Here is a 25,080-nt window from a genome sequence, read left to right as displayed (position 1 = left end):
AGTTGATTCATGACCTCTGGTTGAATTATTAATCTTTTAATCTCCGCTGCCGCAGCAGATAGACGCCTCCATTTTTGGCTACTGGAATATTACAGTTCATACAGGCGTGTTGTCATTCACGCTGACAGCGGGGGGGGAAATGGAAGTGGCAGAGTATCAGCTGGAATTCAATAGCATTCAAAGGCAAATTGAAGTGTTCAGTATTGGGCACTGGAGGAACACACCACTGGGCTTTAGACAGTGACGGTGGTAAAAAGTGTGAAGGCAAACATGTAAAAATTATGTCTCTAAATATGGCATGCTGCTTTGAAATGTAATTTCCGCTGAAAGGTTAGGTGTCTTTTCTTCCAAAACACATGTTCTGATAGCAACACAAAGCAAGATACAATCATGCATGATATGATGACTGCTATTGTGGTTCCTCTTTGCGAGTGAAAACAGTATTTACAGCAATATAACCTACAAATTGAAAATTCAGGCTAAAAACCTCAACTGCAACAGACAAGTTTTGCACATGTTTCACTTTTTGTCACCAAAGCACTCGCACACAAACGAGAGAGAATACTGTATGAGAAGTGACAGGACCAATATTGAGTGGTCCTTTGTTGTTCCTGGGACTTGATATGTCTCCCCCTCGCTGATATCAATGGATGAGAGGAGGCAACACAGAAAAAACACATATGGATGCATAAAGAAGTGAACAAGCCCAAACAAAAGACGCGCAACATGCACAGAACCCTGGCAGCCCATCAAAGCACATGCTCCGAACGTCGCGGTTATAAATTATGCTGAAGGTTCCATTGTTCGTTTTTGCCTTCTTCTTCTTCAGATCATGGAGAGATTTAAAGACGTGGTGGGCGGTGGGAGCTGCAGGCTGTCATTTTTTTTTCTGCCTCCTCTACCTCCCCTTCTCAACTTGTGTCACGCTTGTGTTTGGCTTTTTGGAGCACATCTAGTTTTATCTCCCCTCCTGATATGCTACTTTGTGCACTATTCCATTAGTAACCGAGCAATAAAAACCAGAAGCGTGTGCCAGTCAAAACACAAGCCGCGCTCGTGCCAACAGCTTGCGCTGACTATTCTGGCATTCGTGGCACCAATCTGCAGCGATCTGCGACAGGCTGTCCTTTGAGCCAAGGCAGCTTAATCTGCAAAGACGTCTTTGCAACAGAGATAGTCATTTCATTGGTGTGATAGTGAGCTGATGACCAAGTGAGTAAGGCAATGTGCAATAATTGAGCCAAGGAGTCACTCAGGGCCTTTTTATTCACTCTGAAGAACATTTCAACTTTAAATATGACCTTTAGAACTTGTGCATGGTGTTTGGTGACAACTATTAAAGGTACTCTGTGAAGTTTGGTGCTATGGAGCAATGTCTTGGTGAGCAGCTCTCCACTTTGTTTGTATCTTGTGTTGTTGTATAAATTCTTGTCAATGGTCTTAAGCTAATGCAACAAAAAATGTAGCAATCAGCCAGCAGAAGGCAAGACAGATGACAAAGAAAATAATAGCGAGAGATTCTATGGGGAAAGCTAGGGTCACATGACAGACGGAGACAGTCCATCGACTCTATATAAAGATCGTAGATTTTAATAATAATAAGATACCAGACGGCAAGATGGCACCTATTCATTCCAACGGAGTTGCTCGCCTGGTGCTTAAGCCCAAAATTTTTTCGATTTTCTGGCTTTACTTCTGTGGTAACGCGGCCCACTTAATATGTGCAGTAGTGTTTCTCCCGTTAGCCCTATCCACGAGTTTGTGTTAGGCTCAAAGATTTTATGTTGTGATGACTTCACAGACTTTTAAAATGCTTTTCTCAGCTTGAGGAATGTTTTACAAAATAAAACCTTTCATTGCAATACTGCAAGTGACCACTGGGAAACATTTGCTGCAAGGATAAGTGGCTTTCCTGGGGCCTGATATAGATGGACGACATGACACTTCCCAAAAGTGAAGCAAAAACATTTTCATCGCCCCCTGGTGGCTGGTGGCAGTACAGGTCATAAACCCCATCCACTCCATGTTATCGGATGGGACACAGGCCAAACCTTATTTATACAGTTTATGGGCCAAACTAAAAAATCAAAGTAAAACTCACATTTTTCCCAAGGATGGTTTCTGTCATGTAAGGTAGTTTTTTATCATGTGTATGTATATTCAAATCTTTTTTTTGGTTTTAACTAATGTTACAAAAAGGGGGTGTGGTGTTAGAATTGTCTGCTGACACATCCCAATCAGTGTACTTGCAGCTGCTAGCGATTGGCTGGACAGATATATGAGTGGGAGCTTGATACTGTTGATATCGCTACTGCAAAGTCTCTGGCTCCAAATGACATTGCTAGTGCAAGGTGGCAGCGGCTATATCACCCCTATCTTGGCTTGGGAGGATGTGGAGACGCATTGTCCATCTTTATATACAGTAGCATCAGTAGGCTAGTTACTGATAGCCTTGCCAACTTGTTTAGGCTACTTTACAGTAAGAAGCTAACTACTGAAGATGCCCATAACACAACTGCCCTTGAGAAAAACCACAGCATAGCTTATTTTGTTTTGCGACAATTAAAAAAAAGCACAACAATGAGAGAAACAAAACATTATAGCTAAAGACTTGTAGCATGCTAACCTCCTTTGAAAATGTGACTCTCACCTTTTTAATTTTCTTGAATCTCTGTATTACAGTTTTATTATTTACAAAAAAATCTCTCCAAATATTTTATGTGTGGGTCTGTTGACAATTACATAGTCAAACCTACAACTATTAACGTCTTAAGATAACAATAGCTAATACAGACAATTGTGGTGAACTGGCAGTAAACATGCTAGCAGGTTAGCTTGCTAGCTTGGGTACCTCTGATTATAAACAGAACAGGTTTCAATCATAGACGACAGCTCCCTAAAAATGAAACTGATGTAAACATGTAAACTTAAGTGTATTGAAAGACATAATAACTCCACAGGGAACCTTTAACATCACCCAGCATTATAATAAGTCCTCATTGGAACAGACTGGACTACTGAAACAAAAAAGGTAATTCTATCCCCTGAGATTATGGCTGGTTTGATGTATTACTTTCATTAAACTGGAGACATCAGACAGGATCATATCCTTGTTTTGCTGACCACTCGACCCCTTCACTGGACTTGAGTGGAGTAAAGTGCCTTGCTCAAGGGCACATTCAGAGTAATCACTCAGAGTAATTGAATAGAAGCCCTCCTTTACTTTCCTGGGTTCAGGGATTCCTTTTTGATCTCAGACTCTGAACAGGTGACTTCACAAGCTCGCTGACCTTCAGGCTGCTGCGGACATTTTAATGCGCTCAGTTATTATGAGCCACTGGGGCATAGCTCTGGCTATCTACTAAACCTGGGTCACTTTTGACAGCAACTTGTTGGCTATCTCCGCTCAAAGTGAGACCGCCCATGATAACGCTGCTGCGGTCCCAAAATCAATTTGCGGCGGGGATACGTGCCCTCCCCCACCTTTTGCTATTCACCACGTGTCACGTCTTGTCCCTTCCCTCATCCTTCAATGGCCGCGTATAATTGTTCCACCGGTGGCAGGCTTTAATTATTCACATGATGCCAAGGCTCAGGCGGTGGCAGCTATCACCTCATCCATCACTAAGAACTATGGCTCCGCCAATCTACAAATGCACTGTCTACTGGTTGCGTTGTGTGTGGCAGAGTGTGTGTGCCATTTATGATAAACATCTTGGAAGCAAACTGCTGATGCCGGTCTTCATTATTTTCAGATGGGTTTGAGATTAACAGAGAGGAATGGAGGGAGATCCTCTGCTTGGCATTACACTGCTTTATAGACCACTTTGTATTTCCGAGGAAAGGGCTTATGGAGCTTCTGCAGGAAATACAAAAAGGCAGTCTCTGTCTCTCCCCATCTTTTTGTTAATCTCCTGTCTCTTTCTCTCTCTTTCACTCTCCATCTCCCTGTTCATACTCCCTCCCCCTCCTCCCTTCCTCTAAATCTCTCCGTGCCCGCGCTGTAATTTGTGCATCCTAAAATGCTGAAGACATTAACGACAACAACACGCCATTCATCCAGCAATACTATCTCCTGAAGTTAGCATTTTTCACTGTCAAAACCGTGTCAATTCAGCAGCGGGGAAATGTACGCAGCTTGAGCAAGCGTTCTGCTTCATTAAAAGTTGATGATGAGCAAGAGCTATTGGAGCGTCATCTGCGAGATTGTCAAAGCCCCTCAAAGCAACACAAACAGTTGTCAAATTGTTAGCAGGGTTTCTGCGGCTGATACACACAGAATGGCGAGGTTCAGCAAGGAAAGCCTGTTGGGGTATTTTTTGGCCACCTGGTTTCCCCACCACATCAGGGTGTCGACTGAATCCACAGATTGTACATTGTTTTCCAAAGCTGTGGAAGTAATATTTTCTCGACAGAAGACATTCACTGTTCTACTTACAGGCTCACTAAATAGTACACTTTAAGACTAGTAAATGCAGCTTGGTGTGAATTGGTGGAATTCCCCTTTAATGCATGTTTTCTAGGAAGCTGTGCACTCAACAGTAATGCATGAGGCTGAATTCTGCTCATGCAAAGAATGAATGTCAAATCAATTACTTTGTGTAGCACTGTCTCAAAAAGGTACCATCACGTGATCTTTTGTGGATTACATGCAGAAAGAAAAGCCCCTTCTTCTGCAGCATTCAGATTGTGAATGTGCTCACAAGATAACTCCACATTACTCCACATGTACTCACACTCGATCTGTGCCGTAACTGCGGTAGTCCACTGCAGCAGAAACGGCCACAATAAGCGCCGGGACCCCGTAGCCCACCAGGTAGAAGTAGCGTCGGCGTGAGTGCTCGCTCTCAAACACCTCCACCAGCATGATGTAGAGCTGCACGCCCTCCAGGAACATCCATGTGAACGCCGCCAGGAAGAAGAAATGGAGCAGGGCAGCAAAGACGGCACAAGCAATCTGGGAAGGGTTTACGGTGGCAGACACAAACATAAACGGGAGAGATAAAGAGAGAGGGAGTGGAAAAAAGAAGGGAGATGTGAGCATTCACAGTGGAAAACATATTCAGATCAAATCAGTTTGGGGGCATTTCGCTGATTTCCTGAAGGATTAAATGCCTTGCTGGAGGGCATGATATGACTTGCAAAGTGTGTCATCCAAGTGACTATAGCCGAGCAGCATTTTCTGACCTCTGTGTGTTTGTGTCTTCCCAACAATTAGCATTGCTAAGCTTTTTTTGGCCGACGTGATTGGATGTTTGCCTGTAGTGACTGGCAGAAGAGCGCTGCAGCTACTGAGCCCATGTGGTCTTGTTTGCTGTGGCTGGCATGGATGAAAGAGAGATATGAAGAAGCAAAGTCAACAGTCCAAGAGCCATTTGGAGCTCACTGCATTTTATACTGCGGCCAGGTGCGAGCACATAATGTAGTTACACACTTCCTGAGCTGATAGAGATACGTACAGACAAGACTGGATTACGACAGACTGTCAGTCGCATGTATGCCCGTGCTCACACACTTTCTAAGAATAATAAGATACAGTACTTACATGGATTGATCTAATTATTGGCACAGTTGAACATAACTAGCGTATTTTGTCACTGAAATGGATTCAATTAAATAACTAAAAGGTTGAGTGGACATTAATTGCAGTCCAGGAGAGTGATCTTAGAGCCGGGCTGTGAATCAGACCCATAAAATGTTATGGAAGGGAAAGGTGTAGGGCCCAAGCATTATCTTTAACTTCTCAGGGAAGTGGCCTTGCTTAGCTAAACTGTAGCCTCGGAGTTTTGGCGCTGATAGTTATTGTGATATTTGAAGAGCAAAATATAGATATGAGGCTGAAAAGTAAGGACATGTAATTTATTTCTTGGTGAATTTATTATTTCTATTAATCAAAATTCACTTGAACTTACACCACAGCTATGAACTGTCAGCATGCTTGGAATAATATGCCAAAAACAATACTGAATAAATTAAAAGTGTATTAGCAGTAAGATATATTCCAGTGTCTGACCCCATTATAAATTCACAGACACAGATCATTTCATACTGTGCTCAGACAATCACTCCAGCTTTTTTTCCCCCCACCTCAGAAAGCAAAGCTAGCTGTGTACTCTGCCTCATTAGCAAGCAAAAATGGCATGATTGCGAGGAGCTGTAGGTGGAATAAAGCCCTCCGCCATCCTGTATACATGACTCCACATTTGTCTACAGCGAGTGAGCACACACACTTGAAGATGACTGTGCGGTGACAGCATGCCTCCACCTGCTCCCACAGCTGAGCTCTTACAGGAAAGTAATGCCATCCAAACTACAGTTATTATACCAGAAGACGGTTTAGTGTATTGAACGGCTTAATCCAGATTAATCTGAAGTGTTAACAAATTGGAAAAACTGCACCAGGAGGTGCTTGGTGGGGGGGTTGAACAAATGAATTCACGTCTGTGAGTATGTGCAGTATAAGAGTGATCGAGATATGAGGATGTGACAGCGGGGTTGGCAGGTGCGTGTTGTGACTGAGTATGTGAGAGTCATTTCAAGAATGTGTTTGCTTCTGTGCAACCAGGGGACCAAGAGGGAGTGTTTGTTGAATAAAGAGAATCCAATTCTTTCCTTTCAGTATTTCGTCTCAGCGAGGCAGGCAGAATCAGAAAAGTTCAGGGCCACTGGCAATCTCTGGGAAGTACCACTCACAGCACAGCAGGGCGCCAAAGGTTTCATTTTCTCAAAAAAAAAAAAAAAAATTCTAGGCTCTTAAATCTAGAGAAGAGAAGATGGTGAACACTCCTTAGTGGAGGTTAATACAAAGCTTTTGGGAAGCCCCTCTAGCAGCCCCTGGGGACTTTGTACTTGCCAAAAGATTTTCAACAAATTTTGTGATTCCAGACTTTTTTGTGCCAAGGTGCAAAAAGAGTCTTCATATTTTTTTTTCCATCTTGACACATTTAATGCTCCTCTCAATGACCAGTTGTTGAAAATGCTGCTAGCTGAGTGTCTGCATCGATAAAAGCAGGTTTGTCACTTCATTGTTGGCACCTTCAAACATTTTAGATTACCTTGAGAAAATGGTTTCAAGTCAACATTTGAGTTGGATAACAACTGCACTCTCATGATTGAGTAATAATACTGCATGTAGCTGGAGCTAGCAGTTAGTTAGCTTAGCATGAAGAGTGTATAAGAGACAAAATAGTGTTTAAAAGGGGCTATGTGCCAGACTATTTCTTGTCCAGGGGCTGTAGGGCAGATTTTGCTACCTCTGGACGGAGCATGCTAGCTATTCCCTTATGTTTCCAGTCTTTCTGCTAAGCTAAGCTAACAAGCTGCTTACTCTAGCTATATGTTTACCATTCAGAGATGTCAGTGGTGTATATTTTTTTCACCAAAGCCTTAGCAAGGAAGCAAATACATGTATTTTTTCCAAAAACATGATGCTATTCCTTTACACTGTTTTTCTGTTTAACTTCTATTACAGCATTAGCATCACCAATCGATCATTCTACGAATACTTTCTTGTATTAGTATCTCCTTTATTGGAGAGTCCATAGGCAATAGTACAATATTTTTGTATCAGAAGCATTTTGGTTTTCATTTCTTGTCTGTCTGTAGTCACAGTAGTATTGCCCAATCACACCTGGATAGCAGGTAAAAGTGAGAGAGGAAGCAAAAGAGGTGGAAGGCAGTGGCCAAAATGCAATCATGGAACCCAGTGGCCATCGTCTGACCACACTTGAAATTTTTATTAGATTTTTGTTATTCATCTGCATTCATATGCAGATATATGTTCATAGAGATTAACCGAAAGCACTGGCACACACAAGACAAGGTTTTAGCCCAGATATCCACTGACCTTACCAGAACCCTAGAAATATTGACCATCACCCCAAGAGGCTTATTGTCTTCAGACCCACAGCCGACGGGTTCCGAGATTGATACTAAAGTAAGTATCCATCAGCGGCAGTCTTACCGGCTGGTCACCCCGATTGATCCCCACCAGGAACAGGGACTCGGCGATAAACAGGCTGATGCAGAGGTTCTTATGGATGGTGTTGCGATCACTCTGAAGGCCGCGGAAGAAGCAGAAGGTGAAGAGGCTGATGAGCAGGCAGACCAGCGACAGGAGGATGCCAACCCAGGTAATAACGTCGAGAAGCATGTCGTGGACAGGGTCTGTGTTCTGTAAAAGATGTGATGAGAGAAAGTGGTCAACGACATTTAGTCTATTGTTGGTTGAGATCGTGACAGAAAAAAAGTCTTGGAAAATATTTTTCTTATTATTGTACCCAGGACCACATTTTAGAGACGGTCAGGAAAAGATAAGGATTGACGAAAAAAGAAAAGAAAGAAAAAATGACCATACAATTAAATTACCATTCTGTCCCAGTGACATCCCCAAAGCTCTTACTGTCATTATATTTTGGGTGTGTGTGTGAAGTGCATTCATTCAGCCATCCAATAAACCACTACAGAGCGAGCCACAGGTGGCAGATATGAATCATGAATTAGTCAGTGTGAATCAATCGAAAATGCCCCCCTATTGTTTCATTTTGGTCGGACAGCAAAGTGGAACAAAGTGAGTAGTCCAAAGGGCAGCAGGTGTCTAAGACCAACACAACAGGAAAACAATCAAACCACAACATGGTCAATAACTCTCACTGTTGCTTTTAGATAATTTTCTCTTTTCAAATAGTAATTTGCCACCACAGCCAGTTTTGGGCACTAAAAAGCCTTTTGCTGACAATAAATTTGTGGCTTTATGGGAGAGATAAGGATCAACAGTGATTCCACCGCAGCCATGAAAGAGAATTTACATCAGTCCATAAAAGCCAAGTGCACATAGGGATACTTGGACAGAAGTGGGGAAAGGCAACACACCCGAAAACAGCAGAATCTGCAGAATGACTGACTTCTGTGGCCTTAAACACATGAAGACAAAGACATTAGAAGCAACATTAAGGCTAAAAATTGCGGCCTGTTCGAATTGGAGCTTAATTAGCATTGTCTGAATTAGCAAGTGGCAACTTGTCACCTATCACAGGCCCTGTGCCTTTCTTGCTTGATTTGCAAAACTTAACGGAAACAACCCCCAAACAGTAGTTGTACCCCGCATGGTGCAAGGAAAGGTTGAGGAGTAGCTTTATTTATGTGATAAAGAAAAGCATTAAGTTTGACTGTAAAGAGAATATATTCACATATTAAGTCAGCTGAAGGCTAACACGCAAGCAGAAAAGATGTGACAGTTGAGCTACTCAAAATTGTAAAATATGTTAAAATGGTTAGCTAAAAGTGACAGATAAACGGTTAGCTAGCTAAAAGTAATGCATAATATGCTTAGCTAAAAGCAACGGCTGATGAAATAGTTTGCGTAAAGTAATTAAATAGTAAGTAAAAATAATTGAAATAGGCCTATATTAAAAAAAATGACAATGAAATAGCGACAAGTGATGGATAATTAAAGAGTTAGCTAAAAGTAACGGAAAATTACATATTTAGCTAAAACTAACAGATAAACAGTTAAAGCAAATGGATGAATTTTTACAATGGCTATAGCTATAAGTAAATTTTGCCTAGATCCAGACCTTTAAATCCACCGACTCCACAAAGTTTGAGTTGACGGACTCTGGTCTGGCATTGTTAAGATAATGAGTGAAAAAAATGAGCATCCGTGGGGAGATTAACAATCAACTAGTCAACGCTATGGACATGACTAACGCTGTTGTCAAGCATTGACAAGCGAAGCAATGCAACCAATAAGGAGTACTAACAACACTGGCAAGCATCAAAGTGCGCTTCATGTCAGTGTACCCGTGCACAGCTTAACAAGTAACGGCAAGGGCTGGGAACGTCAGCAACAACATAACTGTCAGCTGATAAAACAAACAGCACTGTTGGCCTACAGGGCAAAAGTCATGGTAGCTTTTCTAGCTGACAAATAATTGTCTGCATGGACTGTAATGTATTAATCCCAAAAGAAATGTATCAGTTCTCTGTCTTATTAATCTCCTGTGACTTGTTTGTTTTTGTATGTCCTTTAAGATTCGCTTTCGCAGCTGAAACTTAGTGGCGGATCTGGCGGATCTGTGGGCTACAGTAACTGTCAAATGGTGTGCAGACCACCGCCTAGTGGGTGCACTGCAGGCATACGCCGACATGGTCATGGTGCAGACCAACGGTGGACTTAAATGACATTAAAATTAGGCGGATATGAGGGTCTCTAGAGACTGCTTAGGGAAAATCAAATCCCTATCACCCACGGAAGTCAGAGTGTAAGGAGTTGGCAATTCTGTCCGATATCAGGCAAATATAAATGCTTAAAATAGTTTCAACTAATATATAAATGGTTGAAATAGCCTAAATAAATAAATAAAAGGTTGAAATACCCAAGAATCATTAATAAATTGTTGAAGCTTCCAGCTACTGCTTCACTAAGTGGCAGTAGTACAAATGCAAACATTGACAATTCAGTAGGAAAATGTCAAGGTACATCTCGCTGTGTGGGGCTGGGGTGCCACCTTGTGAGGTCAGCGCCATGTTATCTGGATTACCAAAGTATGCACTCAAGAAGAAGAGGTAGTTTACAACGTCGGTGTATGTGAATGAAGGTAATGCATCCCTATGTGTAATCATATTGTATCAAAATGCTGCCCTTGTCCAAAAAAAAAAAACATTAACCCGGAGTAAATTCACATTCTTTACAGCATACAAAATACTGCATACCCACTATTAAATTATTAATAGTTGAATAATATCCAGTTTAAAATCAATTCAAATGAATACATTTGGAAGATGGCAGGTGGTGTTGATCGAGGGGCACTTGATTCATTGGACACAGCTGTGGGGGGTACATCTGACTCTATAAGGTTTGGCATTGCACAAGCACACACCAGCAAAGCAGATGCTCAGATTCCCTGTGCAATTCACATCTGGTATTGGGGACTGCACTGTCATCTGACAATTTGGTATCATGCTACCAGTGGGGGGAAGACAGACTCGCCAAGACAGACGCCAGAACATGACATGGGCATTAAATAAGTGTCTTCTATATGTAAAACATGGGGATGGGCATCAGAGAGATAATTACTGCACGCAAGCACTTTGGTCAGCTTTTAAGGCTTCCTAATTTCCCAAAGGAATCGTCCTCTTTTTCAGCCTGCTGGGCATTGATTTAAAAAAAAAGGGAGGAAAAAAGTGAAAGTGGGGGAAAGGGTGGGGGTAATTTTACAGAAATCCGCCAACCTCCACACAACTCACTGTCATCCCTGCTGGGATCAAGCACTATCTGGGTGGAACTTTTGAGATTTGACATGACGACTACGTCTGAATGCTAATGAAGATCAAACAGGCATTATTTTAACACAGAAGAACACCACGTATACTTAAAGGCAGACACTTAATTAGCATTGACAGGCAGTTAAAAATCAGCACAGGAGAAAGCCAAACTAAAACTTGTTTTACTGTGTGTACATCAAGGACCGACACTGTGTATTAACTACCAGACTTAAGAGCACAGTATTTTCTGTTTGATATCAAAGGTGTGTAAGCAGGCTCAGTCTACAGCAAATAATGTATGACTCTGAGCCATAGCGTAGGACAAACCCAAGGAAATATTTGCTTACGTTGAGAAATAACGCCGCAAAAGCATACTATATGACTAATATGTCTCTCAAACAAGCACCTCTTTAAATCATATTTCGACCACAGTCAGCAGTATTTTTACACGGGGGCAGATAGAGAGAGACCATCAACATCCACGGGTGTTTACTCTTTCTTTTTATTCTTCCTCCCCCAAGTCAAGTTAGAGTGAGGAAACTTGGGGGATGAAGTATCGCACAAAAGCCTTGTTTAGTGGCAGCTCAGCTAACGCTAGCAGAGAGGGGAACAGATGCTGATCATTAAGGGGCTCTGGTACAATAACAGCCGCAGTGCTCCTTGAGTCTGGGGAGAGCGCTCTTTTGATTTTCCTGCCTGATGAGCCGTTGTGTATACGTTGGAGGGGTGGGGGGGGCTGGCAAGATGTTATATAGAGCAGACGTCTCTGTGTGTGTATGTGTGTACGAAAGTAAGGCGGATTTCAGCCCCCTTACTTTAGAGGGGTGCATACGCAGTGGGTGGCAACAGATGTCGATGTTTGTGCTTGCATGCTCTGTAGGTGTGCGGCGCATGTGACACATAAGTCTGTTTTCAGTCCGCTGCATTACAAAAGGTATTGATGCGGTGGGTGGTACTAGCTGCGGCGCATTGTGAGGGGACCCTAAGGTCTCCTGGGCTAGCGAGCTGTGCAGTGGCTGCAGGCTCTATCCATCACAATTTCACCTTCAATTGGAGAGGGGCCAGGTCAGAGACAGAGAGAAGGCAACAGAGGGAGAAAGAAAAAGAAGCTATAGAAACGCAAAGAGAAGGGCGTGGAGTGTATCTACACCTGGGTGATGGATTTACTGAGGAATGATTTCTTTGTTCTGGGAGGTGGATGATGGCTGAGACGTCGCCGGCCACAATGTCTCTGCTGAAAAGTTTCCTTTTACTGAGGGCTCTGCCCAGGCAGGATGGCAAATGATGTGATCTGCAGAGCCTCTGCACCTAACCTCGCACCGACAAGCCTCAATGATGGGAATCAGTCTAGGGGTCTCTAAAGTGGGCAGACGCAATTTGCTCTGAAATTCACTCAGTGTGTCGCAGGGGCGGCCGAGTCGTACAGCATCCATGTTACTTAGCTGGGCGAGGCACATTTGCGCACATTCGATTTGTCTTCCAATCTTTCCCTCCTACATTTTTTCTCTTATTTCTTAAACACACATATTTTTCATTCCAGACAGATGCCTGAGGAGATTGGCTCTGCCCCTGATCTGCCCGCACGTAGCACAAAATAAGGTTTCTGGGCACTCGAGCAGTCTGACAAGGAGGAGCAGACGTGGCGACGAGCCTCTTGCATCGCGTGCTGATCGACCCGGCCAAGCCATCTGAACCTCACATCACACTGTAGGCACTTCATTACCATAACGTTCTGTGTCTGAAGCCAAAATCTCCCAAACCAGTTCTGTGAAATGCGTGAGAGGGTGAAGTGGTGAAGAGAACAGAGCGCCGAACCTTTATACCCCAAAGAAACGCTCTCAGCATGGGGCCATGAAGCCAATCCAATTAAAATGCATAAATCTCCCTATATGCCTCCAGAGCGGGGCTTTGACTCATGAAATACGGTCAGGCGGGCAGACAGTTGCGCTAAGGGGTAGTGGCCCACTGCAGGGAGTCATGTGACAAGTTCACCTACGGTATGACCAAGGATTTATGATCTGCACGGGGACGAGGAACAGTTGCAGAGAGGGCATATGAATCAGGGGTCCTGGCAAATTCGTCACGTTTAAAAGGGCTGGGGGAGCGATTCCAGCTTGCACGGCAGGAGTTGACATTCAGCACATGCACCTAATGTCACACTGTGTTCTAAGCCACAATAACTATGACATAACGCCGAAGCCAGACTTTCGGTTGCTATGGCAGTTAACGCTGTCTCCATCTTCGCTGTCTGTGTCTTCAACATATAAATAGATTTATTTCGAGCCATCTCCTGAGCAGTGCCATGCTTATATGTAACATCATGAAATACACAACTAACCTTGACTGTCCTTTCTCATCATAGCTCTCGTCTGATGGTGCCAGCGTGGAGATGTACTATAAAGACAGTGATGAATGTTACCCAAATATCACCCTCTCCATCATCCAGTGGGATGTCCCATTGATTTATACTTACTGGTCTGTCGGGAATAGTGCCACTTACCAGTAGCTCAGTGCCTCCCTGGGGCCTATCTTAGCACACACATCTACAACGTAAATAATGGCCTGTAGGTGGAACCACAGCAGGTCTATATTTCTTGAGCTAGGGCCTGTGCTTTAGCCCATATTTAAGAGTTTTTTTTCAATCTCAATGCCCACCAGCTCCATCTCCACAAATGGCAGACTTAAATTCAAAAGAAGGGGTTCAATAAAGAGCCTCAGGAGCCTGAATGGGCATGAGCCATTAGGGAATCCTAAGAAATATGTTTGAAGCAGACCTTGAAGAAATAGTGGCCGTCCAGCTTTTGTGACATTCATCGAGCTCCTGCATCTGCTGAAGCAAGACCAAGTGACCCAGAAAGGTTTATCCAACAAAGAGGCTAACTCGGTACACCAAAACCAGCTGACATTGCCACTTCTTTACGATATGGAGGTCAAACGATTTAATTTGAGGCGCTTGTGCGGTGTCCAAGTTCAACACCACTGTTGAATCCTGCCTTTCAACATCGAGTCAAGTGGAATGAATTTGTCTCCAACACATTTTCAGCATCTTCAATCACTCAGCAACAGGACATCTCGAGGTTAGAATCATCAGCGTTCTTAGCAAAGTCACATTCAAGTACACCCACTCTCACATCATCACTTGCTCCAAAACCCTGTTTTGCAATCATTCTGAAAAGATACAAAAGAGACATATAATCTCTCACATGCAGCTGCCGTCTGTGAGTACAGTTTTAATTTGTTTATGCGGCCGACGGCGCTTCTCGGCTCGGATTGCAGGATCAGTCAAAGGCATCAGCTCTCTGGCTAGATTGCTCAAAATTAGCAAACAAAGGGCTCGAGTGGCAACAGTGACAGCACTCGATGCCCTTGTAATCGTCTAAGTGGTGGTTACCTGATCCCCCTGTATCTGACAGATATCGTTTGAGTGGGTGCACTTCTTAAAAGTAGCGGGCTCGGTTCAGATATTCGACTTTAATGAGTTCTTGTGAGCCTGCAACTTGAAACAGATTTCACATTTGGTAATTTGGTTAAGGACATTGCATTAGAAACCACCAAGGCTCTAAACATCTTTGGGTACTCGCTCGCAAATTTTACACCTACAATATGTGAATTAGAAATTATTCTGAGGAACTAATTGACTTCAAACATAATTAATCCCGATGAGACACAGTCTGGAGAGTGTGTGTGTTTTATAATCTCATATACAGTGCATTCTAGTTCAAGGGTTTCTTTGAATGTGTGGGCATAGTTTTTACCTTGCCCACACTCACAATCAATGTCAGGTTGAGCATGATTACAAGGCAGTTATTGTTAAAGTATAATAGTGCATTTCATATTAGTTTTATAACAAATGTTTGGTCTCAAAGGGGAAAAGTTTAGTCAGAAAGACCTTGAAAATTATAAAGTTCATGGTAGGTAACTGAACTAAAGTATGTGGAACATGTCAGGTATGATTATATAAAATGAATGTATAATGATTGTTATTTTGAGACGACAATGCATCACATCTCACTCGAAGAAAATCAACGTCTGCAAATCAACTTTCCCAGACAGGATTGGCGCCTTTCTCCACTAGATGTGAGCTGAAATCTGAACAACACATTTGAATTCTGCTCGTCAAAACCGCTCAAATCCAAGCGCCCCAAAGACTTTGACTGCCGTCAAGGACAAAATGAGAGCGGTCATAATGTCACATGCACAAAGCAGGGACATTTTGCCACTTCTAATTTGCGTGAAGCATGTGGCACTTTGAATGCAATCATAACTTGGTGCTAAAAATGTAGCACTACAAGGGCGACACAGACGACAGCTTAATAAGCCGAACATAAAGATCTCCTGAATATAACACTATCATTATTCCCAACTGGCGTGCGTACGATCCATCGGCCAAAAAAACAAGAAGATGAAAGATGATGGTAATACTGTAGTGAGCATCTGTCCTCCAAAGGAAAATTGTAATTACAGCTTGCCTATCTTTTTTTTTCCTCTCTTTTCCGAGATGCCACTGAGAAATAAACAAGGTTAGAATATAATCTGTTGCTCTGAGGGTAATGAGTAATAACAATGCAGAGATCAGCAGTGGTATGTTCTGTTGCCATGGATACAAAAACAGATAGTCTCTTCAATTTATGAAATTTCTTTCTCTGCCTCTCCCTCGCTCGCACACACACTCCCACTTTCCCCTCCATTCACTGTGTTCTCAGATACAACACTGTGACAGTTTGGCAAATAAAAGGCCTCCGTATCTCCCATTCAGTGGCACCTTCCAACAAGCGGCCTTTTGTAACATCCAAGTGGAAAAGATAGAGAAAAAGGGAGGGTGAAAAAGCGCTATCACTCAGAACTGGGGTGTAACTACTGTCCACTTTCCTCCGGTGAATGCTGTGCCACAAGCAAGCCAGGCTTTCCAAAATGTTAGGGATTGGCTTGACTGAAAGCACTCCTTTTACTGCTTCCTTTTTTCCCTTTTGCTGCTTTGCTTTCACTGCGTGAAGGATCCCATTCTTCGCGGCTCCCTCTCTATTCCAGACTCGGCTTCAGCCCTGCAGAGAGCTTAGTGGGTCCAAAAGTCACGCTGCTGAGTGACAAACAGTGGCTCTCTCTAGCTAGCAGTAAAGCACACCACCCTCAGACCTCCCTGGAGTCATGTGTGTAGGGCACAAAAACCATACTGAATTTTAGATTTCTGTGCATGAATGTTTTCGCAATAGGGTTTGTGCATTGTGGAAAAAAAAGCAAAAAACCTGAGATGGAGTCGGACTGGAGAGTATAAGGAGGTGAAGGAAGGTCTAGTGGTTTCATGGACAGGAGCCAACTGGGACGGCCCTCAGAGTGTTTTTTTCCCTCGCTGATTCAGAAGAGAGGCTCTGGAGGAGACAGATGCCAGATACCAAGAATACTCTGCTCTGTCAGCAGCGAGCTCCTCAAACTTCTCATGACAGAAATAATTAAGCTGTCTGTCAGCATCAGAAGTACAGCACAACTTCTTCCCTGACCTGCAATTCTCCCTTCCTTTCTTTCATTTCCGACACCCTCTTTACCCGTTATTCTCCCTTTGTGTTCTTCAGCTTCGTACTGTAAGTGCTGCCCACAATAATCGCTCCGCACAAATCTCACAGCCAAATCACAATTTCTTTACTTGAAAATGTTTTTTTTTTCAACTTCCATTAGCACCTTCCAATGAATTGCTCTCCAGCACTCCACATCACACTTACTGTACTCACTCCACTTTGTTTCTGCAGCTACCCTGAAGGCAAAGGGAAAAAAAGCACCCCGTTATATGGGGATACAGTGTAATTGTTTTCTTTTTTTCCTCCCTTCTGTCTTTACATAAATAAATAAACAAATAAACACATTCATGCATAAATAAAGGGAGCAGATGGAAATGGCCCAGACTCAAAATAAATCTTTATGTTAGGTTTTAGTCCTTTAATAATCATATTTAAGCGTTGTTCTAAACAATTTAAAGTAAGAAAAATACATATTGAAAAAATGATTTTGAACGAAATGTAATAATTGATCCCTCAATCTTCCCACCTAACTTCTGGCAAAAAAAATTAATAAACAAATATCCCGTTGACAAACTATTCCTTTAAGATTTAAAACTCAGAGAGTAGATATTTGCTACTTAGCTGAATGGCTGCCTACTGTAAATGTTTTGCACATCGCGAAGCATAAAGTGAGATTTGTTAAGATATTAATAAGAAATTTGTAAGATGGATGTCAATGGTTAACCCTTGAGAATATTTTTAACCAGTTACATGTCTGTTTATGTTTCTGTGCGCACCACCCGAGTTTAGCGGGAGCTAACTAGCTGTGCTGCTCATTTGCCGACTATTGCTAGTAACGTCTTCCCAAGTCAAAAGCGTTGTTGTGGAAACATTGTGCCCACTATCTGGTTTCCCCCTAGGTCGCCCCAGTGAGTAAGCAGCTCACTTATAAACCCCAACCATCCTTTAGCACAGTTAGCACCAGTAGCAATGCTGACACCGCTAATAGTGCTAACTGTGCTAAAGAAGGGTTGGGGTTGAGGGTTAACATTACTAAAAGGGTTTTATGGCTCAAAATGAAGCTACTTACACACCGGGGCTATCTGGGGGGGCACCAAATAGTGGCCATGATGTTTCCCAACAATGGTAATCATGAATGAGCCACAAGCTAGCTCCAACCCAGCCCAGGTGGTGTGCAGGGCAGAGCAGCCAAATCTAACGAGTAGAGACCAGAGGGTGGGCAGTGGGCACTATATTTCTACATGTTAACGTGGCTAGCCGGCTGTCCGTCAGCAAAACAAACAGAAAATAAAATAAAAGGTAAGGTATTTACATTATAAAACATTAAAATATCACTACCTCTAAATGGATAGCACTTTGAACTGCGATGCTAAAGATCACTGAGTTGATGAAACACCGGACTAAAACGAAAGGCCTCTTGGATGTCTTGTTATTTTGTGTTTCCTTCTTGAAAATGACTTTGTCAGTTACTGGTATCCAAAGCAATGTTAAAAGAAACTGCTAACCCCTAATTAGCACAAATCTGGTTATAACTTGTGCTGTGTCTCAAATCACATACTTCCGTTAGTATACTTCCATGTAGTATGCTGTGTGCACTATGTACTTATTGGCGTAGTGCGCACATTTCGACAGGGTAGTGTTGTCTCAAACCAAACGCGGCCGTTGTGCACTCACCGGAAATGACAACTGCAAATTAGCTAGTTAGCAAACTAGCATTAGCATTCGCATTATCGTTCGCGGTACCAAATCATTACAGACTGCTAAATGAACCCAACAAACATACTGCTGGCTTATACCTGACAACAATATGGTGCTTAGTGCAAAAAACACATGAATTTGTACAATGAAGCGACGTTCACGGTCGCACAGTCGCACCGCTACGTAGCCAAGATGGCGACCATTGAGTGCGAGAAGTGTCCATAGTTCCACACTCAACTTTTTGACTATTTTGAATGCACCATCTGGGTACTCATAGTGCACTGCATTCTTCCATACTTCTCAGAGTGAACGCACTTATGCACTCAAAATATTAAGTGTAAGTACAGAAGTACGCGATTTGAGACACAGCATTGGATTCAGATCCAAAATACAACCCCCAAACTATCCTCCATATGTGGCCACACACAGAGAGCTTGTAAAAAAACAGATATATACATTTTCTGTCGACTTTCAAAAAGGTTTAAAGGCCTAAAAAAAAAATCGTTATTTACGAACCAATGTGAAAAATCTGGTTCAAACAAGCATTGTGTGCTGTAGCTCTTAAACAGCTTTGTACACAAAAACTCACCACACACACACACACACACACACACACACACACACACACACACACACACTGGAGCCAAACATGTAGTTGGGCTGCTTCACACATTGGAGGTTTAAGATGGCTGCAATCAATACACACTTTACACTGACAGGGTCATTGTTTAAAACTATATGAATGGGCTGTGTGTATATTGGCACTTTAAATGTTAGTCTACAAAGTGCTGTGAAGGTCAGAAAACACTTATCAGTCTATTTTACCCTCTGAACTGAAAAGCAAGGGAAATATAAAACATTTATTGACAAACGGCAATGAAAGGGATGTCCTCTGCTTTACAATACATTGCACTTTTTTGAACCTCACTTTTCCTTTCAACAAATCACACTGGAATGGACTGGCTGGGTAAACCATGATGGATCAATGCATTTTCATTTCTCTCAACAGCATTTGGTAAATTGAACATTTTTTGAGGATAAATAGGTCCATTGAGAAGCATGAAAAGGAAAAGAGCTGGCTTACCTTGACATCCACATGGGCCATGAGAACAGCGAAATTGGTTAGATGGGTACAGGAGCATGTGGTGTGCGTCCTGTTGGTTCCTAGCAAGCGGCAGTCCTGTGTCGACCAGTAGCCAGTCATCGTTCGCTTGGAGTAACTCCAGAATGAACAGTTGGGGTTGAAGTTCTCCTCTGATTGCTGGGCATAAAAAGAAATGAATGAGCAGAGTCAGACACAGTGGAATTAATAACACAGACACAGAATTTAACCTCACGAGGTGAAACGCAGGGGTCTGGAGTTAATCACACATTAGCTTTGTCCATTTTCACTGTCCTTTGTTTTCAGAATAAAGAACTTCAAAACAGGCTCATTTTTCCCCGCTGCAATCTGTATCGTTTTCTAAAAGTGAATAGCAGGTGGTTTTCCTGTCATACAGCATCAAGCAGCACCATGCCTGTATTTCATTGTGTTTTTTGACCTTTCTCTTTAACTTTCACTGCGTGAAAATGGACTGCCCTACTGTTTAATGGGTACCACCGCTGTCTGCGGCGGGCTACGGCCCTAACGACAAGCACGCCTCCCTGCTATCTCACTTGCCATTTTATAAAAGTCACCCACGACCACTGAGGTTGGATAACGCGCCCGCAACAAAACATAACTGCTGATAAATAGATACATCAACCGCCTCTCCCTCTTGAGCCCAATTTCTTTTGTAGCTTCAGAAACAAAAGGATCACGACACTTTCTTTTGTGGCTCGCAGCTTCCAAGGTTAAACGTGTCTGCCGCTGTCTTACCATCAACACGGCGAGGAGCCGTAGTTCTCCTCATAGTTTCACACGTGCTGTATGGTAATTAGCCTAATAAGGGTTATCCTCTGTGAATGTAAATTTGCCGCTGACTGAGCTTACCCTTCACACATCCAAACCCTGTGTGAAATATTCCACAGCAAGGAGATAGGATGACCCTCTGTCCCATTAATGGATTTAATTGGTCCCATTAAGTGGTGAGGCAAGGAAGCAAAACAATAACTAGAGGACACATCATCATCCCAGAAGAGCAGTGATCCAAAACCTCATGGTTGAGAGGGGGACTTAAGTGTGGGGAGCCAAAAAAAAAAATACAAAACCCCGCTTGGTAGAAGAGATAAGATAACTAAGGTTTATTTTCAAGGGCAAAGTTTAAGTTGATACCTGAGATAAATAATTAACACCTTTTATTTTGTCTGGAATATATAGAACACATTATGCATACAATGCTCTTTAATTACTTAAGGCTAAAAGATATGATTATCACAATTATATATTTGTCAGTGATTCTTAGAGCCAAATATAAATCAAACTCAGATAAAAACAGCGATAACACCACAGTAGTTCACAGTACACCAAATAAAAATGTATTATTTATCCCTGCAGAAAATGATAAGAAAATATTCTTGCCTGCAGCCACAGCTGCGCTCGAGAAGCAGAGACCAGTTAATCAGAGCGTTCTCTTCACAACACCTCTGACTGGTTTACCAGTTTACCAGAGGACAGGGAGCTGTTGGTTTGATGCACCACAGCAAATGCTCTATATGTAAAACGTCAATAAGGCATCCAATCAACTTTAATTAATTGCGGCAGTTTGTAGTCATGATTAATATATGATTAATTGTGCAGCCTTTGGTGTACACAAAATGCACTCTGTATGTAAATGTCTGTATGTTTGTGTCACTTGACTAAAACCAGCAGTTGTCTTTGTGAGCACAAAGCTCCAGTGCAGGAAACACACTTTTGCAAAAGGGCACTGTTTTATTGAGACAACTTGATCTGAGTAAGAAAAGGGTATGAAAGCGCCAGTGCCCCAACATTAGACCAACAGTAAAATTACTGAATCTACAGTCCAAATTACAAATTACACTTAAGGCAGGTGAGTCACAGCAATAACTGCGCTGACATTGCCCCCTGACATTTTCCCACCATTTAATTCTGACATCCATAAGCTATCGTCCTTTTTTATTCTCTCTCTATCCCTCCGCGCTCTGAGTTTCTCTCTGCCCTCCTTGCTTCCTTCCAGGGCCCTCCTACACATGAGACCCGCTGCAATTCTCTTATGGTTGTTCAACATCCCCGATAATCGCTGAGGGCGCTGTTCGTAGACAAAACAGGGATATTTCGAGGGTAGCGGAGTGTGGAGAAGATAATGGAGTCAAGAGGGAGAAGTCGCGACTCCCCACAATGACTAAGCAGCCTCCGGTGAGGCTCGATATGACTGATATTCATTCAAGAGATCAGGCTGGTATTTGTTCAAACTAATAAACAACAACATGCATCGCCGGCATCACCTTGTGAGCAATCTTTCACACCTTTCTTTGAATAAAACTTCATATTAACTTAATGTTCTTGGTTTGAGATGGGATTTTCACATTTTGGTTGCACTTCAGGGAGAGAGAAAATTGTGATGAAAGGGCTCTATCAAGGAGGCGCGTATGCAGGAGTATTTTTTTCGTATGAAAGTAAAAGAGAAAGAGACAAAAAGCACATTAAATGCAGAGGCAGCAACATCAAAGGGGGAAAAAACAAAATACATCTCGACTCAGACACACATTCAGAGACAGGATATTACCTGTAGATGTCTGATGGTGAAAATGACAGGGTCAGAGAGGTAGACTTTGTTAGAGTCCTTGTTAATGGCAGCCGTGATGACCGGTGAGTTGACAATGACGGAGTAATTGGTAGCCATGGCTTCGCTGCCCAGCTTCATGCTGGCGTTCTCTGTTGAAAGGTAGACTCCGATGTGTTTGTACAGGACGAACGCTATCCGGATCTCACCTGCAGGAGGAGGGTAAGGGAAAGTGGTCAGTCTTACACAAGTGACACCTGAGCAAAGAATACACTAAATGGCCAAAACCATGTGTAATTATGGAACACAAAAACTAGTTGGCAAAATTGGCTATTGTAATTATCTCATGCTGCTAACCCAATCTATTTAGCTCCCTGATGACATTGTACAGCAGTAGGTACATAGCATCAGCCCGTGGTGGATTCAAAATACACAAACTCCATGTTGCCACAAAGCTAGAAGCACAGTCTGTGCACACATATGTCTAAAATACCTCTGTATGCTGTAGGATTTGTCTCTTGCATAGCCAGACGTATCTCACGCTACACCAGCACTAGAGAAAGCTTCAGCTGAACCAATCAGAATTCTGCACTAACCTCGAAAAACACACCAAACAGCTGCTCACTGTGGCTCACTGCAATAAATACATTTTTATGTGGCTGTAGGAAATTCTTTGTAGCATAGGTCAACATGTCACAGGGGTCACAGGTCTCTGTTTACTGATTAGCTGGGGGTATTCTTACGGCTGGGCGACATAACGGCTACGTACAATATATTAATATATTTTCAAGCAAGACATAAATTAAGAAAACACTGTTCATATCGATATAGGGTCAAGTTACGTTACATGACACATACCAGTGTGCCTCTCTCCTCTCTCACACTCACCCACTTACTCACAAGTTCTCCAGCAACACTTTTTAGAGCTGTAGCCTGACACACACCTCCTCAGAAATGTAACTACACATCGCAATGACACAGACCTCCTGTCTATTTTTGTAAGCTTTTATTTACTCTATTTTGTAAGCTTTTATTTACTTCAATTTCACAGATAAAAAACAATACAGAGTGAAGACAAGAAAGCCTCCACAAAATAGCATTTTAAGTCTTGTGTGTGATTTATCCTGGCTTCATATGAGCAGAGGAAATCTCTGCTATTCGCTAGGCTAATTTATACAATGTAAAATGCCATAGGCTTGTACTAATAACGTTAGCATGTTGTATTTGTTTGGAAACATGTTCAGTTTAAGACAGTTGTTTTGTCCTTGAACACTGTGAGCTGTAATGGAGCCGGATTTTGTAACTTTACCTTTGTTAAATGTTGCTGTTGTCCCTGGCTTCATATGAGTGGAGGAAAAGTCCGCTAGCTGCTAGGCTAATTTATACAATGTAAAATGCCATAGGTTTGTGCTAAAAACATTAGCATGTTGTATTTATGGGGAAAATGTGTCCAGATAGAGACAAGTGCTTTGTCTGTGAATGATGTGAGTTATAGTGAAGCTGATTTGTGTACTTGTGTTTGAAATTGTCTCTATTAAGCCATGTTTAATGTGTGTTTTGAATCAACTTAACTTTACAACACTTCATAGAAACCCCGCCGTAGACTAGTATTTTGGAGGTGTAATTGTTGTGCAGCTGCATATTTTTAAACAGGGGAATAAAAATCTCCTTTTAGACATTCCCCTTTTATTTTGATAACAGTCTGTTTTTACAAAACTGGTTGTTACATCTCAAATGTGGCTTTGACTCGCAACTGAAAACATGTTGCCAGTTTCATAGAAAATACTGACATATTTATCGTGTATTGTGAGTTAGCCTGTAAATACCAGATATGAATTTTTGTCCATATCGCACAGTGCTAGCTACTCTATAGCCACAATTCACTGCTAAAAGTTAAACTAGCCCCAACTTCTAGCTTGGCTGCACTTTGCCACCACAGCTTTTCAGAGTCATTACATGGCAGCTTACTGCAGGTCGCACTTCACCACTGATTAGAGTGTTTTCGGCATAAGGGTAAAAAATGTTTAGAGTTTTTTGTATTTCTTTAAACAAATCACAATTTTCTTGGCAGCACTGAGCCCAATATGCAGCGACCATGCTTGTAGTGCTTAGAGGGAACTTGTTCAGGTGGAGAGGTGAGCCCTGCCATTATGAAGTGTGAGATAGGTGTGGCTATGCGAGACTACTTTCACAAAACGACTGGGATTTTGAAAACCATAAATAGGCAGCCAGTGATATGCCATATACCCAGCGACTACAACCTGTGAGCCAGACTACTGTAGGATTAACATTTTCCCCAAGTGGAACTAGCAATCTAGTCTGAACTAGGAAAAACAGCCCCAAACCACAAACACAAACTACTGTAGCACATTTCGCCCTGCAGTGTAGTGCTAATATAATGTGACAACATATGCTGTTATATGGCTTAGAAAAATACTATCAAATACTACTGAACATCAGCAACTTTAGCAGCACTTGAGAACTACCAGAAATAATAACAAAAGGAATACTGGAAATCATCACTCAGTTGAAGCTTTGTCAACATAAGAATCTGTTGGTAGTAAAACTTTTTTTAAAAAGAGACCCATGTCGAGGTTGCCACAATACTTCCAGAAAAGAAAAAAAAGGAAAAACATTTCCGACATCAACGAATTGTTATTTTAATTCAGCATCCAAAAAATGTGGTAACCACTCTTCTGCTGGCGCTGACAAAGGCGAGCATTTTTCTTGTTAATAATGTCCTCCTCTCCGTCTCTCACACACACACATCTCACTCCCCTCCTGCCGCCTCACTTTTGAGCACTGATATGAAAGAAAGTTCCCCCCTGCCGTGACTGAGATCACTCACTCAGATGAAAAGAAAACAATTTGGGTGCTATAGCACTGGATGGCGGGGAAATATCCGCCACCCTGCTTTAATGATCCGCCTGGGCACGGCTGGACAT

The 25,080-nt window shown here is 42.3% G+C and overlaps 1 protein-coding gene across 6 annotated transcripts in view; it reads right to left on the bottom strand.

Moving 5' to 3' along the window:
- Positions 1–25,080, bottom strand: part of LOC126403954 (adhesion G protein-coupled receptor L3-like) — a 278,598-nt gene that overhangs the window by 29,571 nt on the left and 223,947 nt on the right. For all 6 annotated transcript variants that reach the window (XM_050066833.1, XM_050066834.1, XM_050066836.1 and 3 more), the window contains 4 exons: positions 22,139–22,344; positions 19,558–19,734; positions 7,964–8,173; positions 4,737–4,957 (listed from right to left, as the gene is read on the bottom strand). In XM_050066833.1, the coding sequence (XP_049922790.1) occupies positions 4,737–4,957; positions 7,964–8,173; positions 19,558–19,734; positions 22,139–22,344 (814 nt within the window). The remainder of the gene's footprint in view (positions 1–4,736; positions 4,958–7,963; positions 8,174–19,557; positions 19,735–22,138; positions 22,345–25,080) is intronic.

The sequence above is a fragment of the Epinephelus moara genome, chromosome 17 (assembly GCF_006386435.1).
Source record: "Epinephelus moara isolate mb chromosome 17, YSFRI_EMoa_1.0, whole genome shotgun sequence".
Taxonomy (NCBI): domain Eukaryota; kingdom Metazoa; phylum Chordata; class Actinopteri; order Perciformes; family Serranidae; genus Epinephelus; species Epinephelus moara.
The sequence above is the reverse complement of the archived record's forward strand: the minus strand, read 5'-3'. Positions and strand labels throughout refer to the sequence as shown.